This window comes from Lipotes vexillifer, unplaced genomic scaffold (genome assembly GCF_000442215.2).
Source record: "Lipotes vexillifer unplaced genomic scaffold, Lipotes_vexillifer_v1.1 scaffold12, whole genome shotgun sequence".
Lineage (NCBI taxonomy): Eukaryota > Metazoa > Chordata > Mammalia > Artiodactyla > Lipotidae > Lipotes > Lipotes vexillifer.
This window is the reverse complement of record NW_006796716.1, coordinates 1,530,627-1,537,870: the sequence shown is the minus strand read 5'-3', so window position 1 is coordinate 1,537,870 and position 7,244 is coordinate 1,530,627. Positions and strand designations below refer to the sequence as shown.

The window sequence follows — 7,244 nt, the reverse complement described above, 5'->3', positions numbered from 1 at the left end:
TTGACCCTGCTCTTTCCCTCGTCCTTCCACCAGAAACCCACTTGACCTTGCCTCCAAAATGGTCTTCATCCCCGCCGCCACCTTCCTGGACCAGGTCACAGTGGGTGACCTGGGACAAGTTACCCCTCTGTTTGGCCCCTGTGTTTTCTCTCTTGTTCCACACTGAAGCCAGATAGCCTTCAAAAAGAATCTTTAGAAATTTTTAATGTTGGAAAAATTTTTAACATAAGTAGAGAGGACGGTATGATGCACTTCCATTTACCCATCGCCCAGCTTCAACGATGATCAACTCCTGGCCACTCTTGTGTCACTGCCATCCACAGCCCTCTCTCAGGTTATTCTGAAGCAAACTGCAGACATCGTATGACCAAATCTCTTGAAAACATAAATCAGATCCTGCCCCTTCCCTCCTCACACATCTGGTGGCGCTACTCTAGATAAAAGCCGGGCTCTGTAGCCCAGGGACGAGCCTGGGGACCCAGCCCTGCTCCAGGTATGTGGGGCTCCTGTCTGAGCTACAACACCCCATGCTCTGTCTGAGCTTCTGCACGTGCTGGTTCCTCTGCCTGAAACACTCGTTTCTCCTCCACCCCTGCCCTGGTCAGCGGGTTCCTGCTTTTCCTGCAGGTCTACCCTTAAATTGTATTTCTCAGAGATGCCTTCTCTGCCTCCTTGATTTTGCCTCATCCTCCTTGCTCTGTTCCTAGGCCAAGTCACAGTCTGAAATGGTCCTCACTGGCCACGTACTGTTTGCATCCCTCCCCAGATGTAAGCCCCTTGGGGGGACCCCTGTCTGTCTTGCGCTCCTTCCTGTCCCCGACGCCAGAGCAGGGCACAGCATGGTGAGATGCTTCTGGAAAAAGGCCGGGGACATGTTTTGTGGTTCTTGAATGGGCGTGGCATCATGTTGCCTCATGAAAACGTGTGCCACTCCCTGCTGCTCCCCTGGTGGGGATGTCAGGTAGCTACCTTAGACTTGAAGATATTGGGGCTTTGCTGTTGTTTTATCATCCAGGGGTTTTGTGTTATTGTTTTGTGAATTAAATAGCGCCTCGGTGTTATTTTTCCTTGGCATGGGGACACCCATTGTAAGGCGAAGAGTCAGAACTCAGAATCAGCTATTTGTTGAGAATTGGCTCTGCAGCTCAAGGCCTGGAGGGAGATTAAGAGGGGCGACGTGCCTCTGGCCTTCAGGAGCCACTGGTGCAGTTGGGGAAACTCCTCCCCAATTAATAATAGCAGCCTTCTGTTATCCGAGGAGCGTCCCAAGGCAGTAACTTTGTGCTTTGGAGTGGGGTAGACACCATGTGTACAAGGAGAAGGGGGAAAGCTGTAGGTCAAGGGCTCGGGCCAGGCTTCACCGAGCTTCCGGGATTTGGACGGGGGCAAGGACACAGGGAGTCCCCCGCTTCAGGAGCTTCCTGCTCTGTGTTGCTGCTGGAAGTCTATGTCTCCCCTCCGTGGAGTCAGGCTGGTTTGGGGGTGGGGAGGCCCTGGTTCTAGAATCTGGAAGTCTGAAGTTTAGGCCTCCTGCTGCCCCAAGTTGCTGGATGATTCTGAGCCTGAGGTCTTCCCCCTGGAGTGGCCGCTGTAAGATAAGGAGATAACCGGGATACTCCGTGTGTGTGGGGGGGGGAGGGGGCGGGGCTTGGGTTCTAAAGTTGGCACGTGAAACAGAAATTACATCCTCCCAGGTCGTCCATCTCACCTAAAATCTAGGCTTCGGGGGCTCTCCCCCCGCCCCAAGCTCCTATGGGTTCTCTTGTGCCCCCATGGACCAGGAGGCTGGGAGTTCTGAAAGTGAGAGTAAAGAAGGGTCCTTTTGTAGGGGCTACTAGATGAAGTTGCCCATGAAATTGTGAAGCTGGAGGCTTTTCTTGCCCTTGGGGCCACAGGTAGGTATTTGTGATCAGGCTCTGTGTAGTCTGGGTCCCGGGCAGGGTCGCTGTGCCTGTCATCAGAGGAGAGGAGCAAGGTGACACGGCCCCTGCCAGGCTGGGGTTGAGGCACCATCTTCAGCCTGTAATTTTCTGGAGAATGAGCAGGGCTGTATTTTAGCACTGGGGCATGCTGCCCTCTTGCGGGGAGAGAGAGAAGAGGCATTTGTTCCTTTAGGAAAATTCACAAGAATAAGATCATGGGCCAGAGGACATAAAGGTCTCTATAGCTCTTGATGAATTGCACGAGTATTTCTGGGATGATACTGTGAGTCTACACCGTCACCATTACCCTTGCCCGTGTCGGGCGTATTCTTGGTTTTCACACAATATGCTACGGTGCTAAGCCCTGCCTCTCCTGAGCTGCCGCTCAGATTTGCTCTTACCTCATCTCTCCTTGGTGATGACGGGATGTGCAGGAGGATGCAGACAGAGGACCCTGGCTTCTCCCTATGGAGAACTTGGTGTCCAGACCCCCCTGGATGCCCTGGGCCTTCAGCCTCCTGCTGCCCTCGCAGATCTCTTAGGGGAAATCCAAATGCCAGTCTGGATGCCCTGAGAATGTCGGGCTTTGTTAGTGTGTGAAGCGGGTGTTGTAAAGCAGGGACAAAAGTGCTCTTGTGCTTTCGGGAGGCCAGGCGTCCTCGGCAGGGCCTGGGGAGTGGGCAGTGCTGGGGCCGGGTTTGGGGCAGGCGGTGGGAGGCCTAGTCCAGCCTCCACTAAGGAGGCCTGGCCGGGAGAATCCTGACGGTATGGGTATATTTGAAAACCTCCCATTCAGTTGGTTCTTTGACCTTTAAGACAGGCCTGGGGGCCAGGAATCCTGGGGTCATTTACGGGGGCTTCCTGTGTGCAGGATTCTGTGCCTAAAATGAGAAACAGCCCTAGGCTTCCCGATGGGGCGGGGGGAGTAGGCTTTGGCTCCTGCCCCGGAGCTGCAAGGGGAAGGGCCACCTGGGGGTGACAGAAGGGATCCGGGTGCCCATTGTTGCCCCTTCCAGGGGCCGGCTTGCGCAGGGTTGCTGCAGTCTGTGCTCTGCCCTTAAACACACCCAGCGGGGACACAGTGAGGGGCGGGCAGCAGGCCCACCCCTCCCTGCCTCCCCAGACCTCCTCTCTTTCCTTCACCTGCTGTCCTGCCTTGTGCACAGAAGATGACGTGCCTCTCTCTCTCTTTTTCTCTCTTCCTCCGGCTTCCTGTCCCTGTGCCCCTCTCTCCTGTCCCCACCTCGCCACCCGCCCCGGGTGGACCAGACCCAGACGCAGCTGGAGCACGCACGCATTGGCGAGCTGGAGAAAAACCTGCTACTGGAGAAGGCGCAGGCCGAGCGGCTGCTCCGAGAATTAGCCGACAACAGGGTAACCCCCGCCACCTCCTGCCACCAGCGCCTTCGCCTGCTGACGCCCCCTTCAGCTTCCCTGTTTTTATTATTTTCTCTCTCTCTGGCCGCTCTCCTCACTTTTTTTTTTTTTTTTTTTTCCTTTTGCGCCCCTTCTAGGGAGGTTTAGGAACGTGCTTTTATGCTCCGTGGCCATGTGATGCTTGTTGAGAGGAGGGGGTCTTGGTTCTCTGGGACTTTGCTCCCCAGCTCGTGGACCCACTGGCTGGGAGTGTTCTGTGCGAGCCTCCTCCCGCCCCCCCACCATTGCATTGCCATGACTGTGCAATTGTCATGTTCAGAAATCGGGGGCTCTTGGGAACATTCTGCCCCTTCTGTGGCCAACCTATCCACGCCTCCCTTCTCCCCAGGCTGGGGAAGGCAGAGGTTGGGAGACTGTGGATCCAGGTTTCTTTAGCCTGGAGGGTCTTAAATAGAATGGCATGAGGGGCCAACCTGAAGGACCTGGGGCAGTGGTGGGCCTTGAGGGAGTGGGGTGTTCCCAGGGCATGAGACTCTGTGTCAGCCCCAGGGTGTGAGTGGTTCCTGGGCCAGGGAAAGCTCCGCGTGGGAGTGAAGTCCCCCCTGATTCCCAGGGCATGGTTCTGAGTCCAGTCTCCAGACCCTGCTAGCCCCTCCACGCCCATCATGCATGCCCCAGGGGCTGGGCCCCCATGCAGGCACACATCCAAACAGCTGGTCAGCCCAGCGGACAGCCCAGCTGCAGTTCCCCCGGCCATAGAGTTAAGCAGCCACAGAGCAGAGATTGGGGAAAACCACCGAACACAGGCTGTGGGTGTAGGGTGGGTGACCATTGGTTTCCACAGGTCAGCCTCAGTACACGGGTGAGCACGTGTGTGCCCATGAGCGTCTGGAGACACACACGGGTCCCTGTCCACACACTGGCCATTGCCAGGTGACTGTGTGTGCAGTACATATGCATGTACACGGAGTCTGCTTGAAGAAACCGACCCAGTCACGGTTGACAGGCTGGAGCCCTCCACACCAAGGCATCTTCCTCTAGGGTTCAACTTGATTAGAAAAACAAAAGCAGGTTTATTGAACTAAAGGTCACCTTCAGAAACAAATTTCTTAAGCTTGTAAAAGATTTAAAACTTTCAAATATATTGCACCCAAATCAAATCTGTGATCACTGACACGGTCAAAGTAGGTTTCTGGCGGATGGAGCCTCTGATCTCAGAGTTTTCCATCAGAAGGAGGGTCTGGGAGCATTCTTTTTTTTTTTTTTCTTCTGCGTTAAACATTAAGCCGGACCCTTCTTTGGCCACCCCCTCCAAAAGGCCTCTCTGTGAATCAACTCATTCCGGCTGGAACTTTTCTAGAGCAGGATAGTGCGGAATTCCCTGTTGTGTCTGCCCTTTAAAAATAACATGAGCTTGAAGAAAGCCATAACCTCAAATAGAGGGTTTCCTTTCGCCACCGATTTCTCCCAAACCGCCTAGAGCAGCGGGGACCAGGGAGTCCCCGAGTCACTGGGACACAAGCCAGGGGAAGCCTCCCCGGGAGCTGCGGTGGGCAGGGCGGCACTCAGGTGGAGTGGGGCATCCTTCCCTTCTCACGGCCTTCCCCCGTGCCCTCCAGCCGGCCCGCTGACCCCGGTCTCCCTCTCTCCCGGTAGCTGACCACGGTGGCCGAGAAGTCGCGGGTGCTGCAGCTGGAGGAGGAGCTGAGCCTGCGGCGCGGGGAGATCCAGGAGCTGCAGCAGTGCCTGCTACACTCCGGCCCGCCCCCCGCCGATCACCCCGAGGCCGCCGAGACCCTGCGGCTGCGGGAGCGGCTGCTGTCCGCCAGCCAGGAGCACCAGAGGGAGAGCGGCATGTTGAGGGACAAGTACGAGAAGGCGCTGAGGGCCTACCAGGCGGAGGTGGAGAAGCTGCGGGCGGCCAACGAGAAGTACGCACAGGAGGTGGTGGACCTCAAGGCCAAGGTCCAGCAGGCCACCAGCGAGAACATGGGGCTCATGGACAACTGGAAGTCCAAGCTGGACTCGCTGGCCTTGGACCACCAGAAGTCCCTGGAGGACCTCAAGGCCACCCTGAACTCGAGCCCGGGTGCCCAGCAGAAGGAGATCGGGGAGCTGAAGGCTGTGATGGAGGGCATCAAGATGGAGCACCAGCTGGAGCTGGGCAACTTGCGGGCCAAGCACGACATTGAGACGGCCATGCACGTGAAGGAGAAAGAGGGCCTGCGGCAGAAGCTGCAAGAGGCCCAGGAGGAGCTGGCCGGGCTGCAACAGCACTGGCGGGCCCAGCTGGAGGTGCAGGCCAGCCAGCACCGGCTGGAGCTGCAGGAGGCCCAGGACCGGTGCCGCGACGCCGAGCTGCGGGGGCGCGAGCTGGAGAAGCTGGACGTGGAGTACCGGGGCCAGGCGCAGGCCATTGCGTTCCTCAAGGAGCAGATCTCCCTGGCCGAGAAGAAGATGCTAGACTATGAGCTGCTGCAGCGCTCAGAGGCCCAGAGCAAGCAGGAGGCCGAGAGGCTGCGGGAGAAGCTTCTGGTCACTGAAAACAGACTCCAGGCTGTCGAGTCCCTGTGTTCGGCCCAGCACACCAACGTAGGCGGCCACCCCTCCTGCCTGGCTGTGCAGGGACCACGGACGGCAGCGGTCCAGGCTCTAGGGCCTGGCTGGGGAGGGTCTAGGTGTCTACTGACCTTTTATTTCCAGTCCAGGGAAGCGTCCTCGTTGCCCCCAGGAGCACGCCGTGCGAGATCGGAGGGCACCTGGCTCAGAGGAGGAGGCCCTTCCGTTAGAAGGGCAGCAGGCCCGGGTGACTGTGGGGCCCCAAGGCGGTCTGAGCTGACCTGGCTGGGTCCCCACAGGCCAGGCCTGGAGAGATGTGTCTCTGGGCACAGGGAACAGCCTTCTTCCCAGTCCCCAGACACGTCCTCCTGAGCAGGCTCCTGGGCCTCCCCAAAGCACCAGTACCAGATGCTCTGGCACTGGGCTGGCAGAGATGTGGAGGGCAAACCCTGCCCATCTCCAAGGCGAGCACCGACCTAGGGGACCCGAGGGTGGCCCCCTACCTGCTGGTCCTGATGAGACTGAGCAAACAGTTCAGCAGCCACTTTCCCAAGAGTGGGGTGGTCCCTGGGGCGGGACCCTGGAGAGGCTGCTGCCATTGGAATCAGCTTTGCTCCAAATCTAGAAGTCCCAGCTGAGCATGCTAGGGAGGCCAAGACCCCGGGTAGCCTGGGCGTGTGCTCCAGCGGGGGCAGGAAGGGCCTTATGAGTGGCTCTGGGCACCACACCGGGTGCAGGCCCTGTGATGCCCTGTCTCACCTGGACTCCTTCAAGGTCCATCCATATAGGCTTTGTTTCATAGATGAGCAAACTGAGATTCTGAGGCAGAGTACCTTTCCCAGGTTTTCTTGTCCATCAGTGGCAGAGCTTGTGTCCAGCCCCACTGCCTAAGGGCCAGCAGAGGGTGCCCGGGTTGACAAAGTCAAATCTTACACGATAGGACAGCTAGCAGCAAGATTGTTGCCTTTTTATTAGCCATGGGGATTCCTGAGCTTCTGGTTCCCTTTGTACACTTAAACCAGAATTTAACAATTGAGCCACAAGTATTCAGGAGTTCCACGTACAGGGGATGGCTTTTTTGTAAAAGGAGCTCTGCCCGTGTCACACCTTGAGGTCCCACTGCACCGGCCTTTCTGCCCCCTTCTCCCAGGGAGGGACCAGCAAGTGCTCTCCTAGGATGCTGGGCAGAGAGAAAAGGAAGATCCTCAGGTTAGCTGTGTACACATGACCTGATTGGCTGCTCAGGCAAGGAGGGTCAGGCCTGGGACCCCAGGACCTGGACTCCTTAGCAGGGGAGGTTTGGGGCTGCTGTGGTTCCGCAGGATGGCCTGCTGCCCCTCAGTCACAGACCTCAAGCCAAGGAGTGTGTGGTGATCTCAGGAATGC

General features: G+C 57.5%; 1 protein-coding gene across 1 annotated transcript in view; it reads left to right on the top strand.

Moving 5' to 3' along the window:
• CLIP2 (CAP-Gly domain containing linker protein 2) overlaps nt 1–7,244 on the top strand; it is a 77,274-nt gene that overhangs the window by 55,966 nt on the left and 14,064 nt on the right. The window contains exons 9-10 of the mRNA XM_007468767.1: nt 3,192–3,296; nt 4,956–5,891. Coding sequence (XP_007468829.1) covers nt 3,192–3,296; nt 4,956–5,891 — 1,041 coding nt within the window. The remainder of the gene's footprint in view (nt 1–3,191; nt 3,297–4,955; nt 5,892–7,244) is intronic.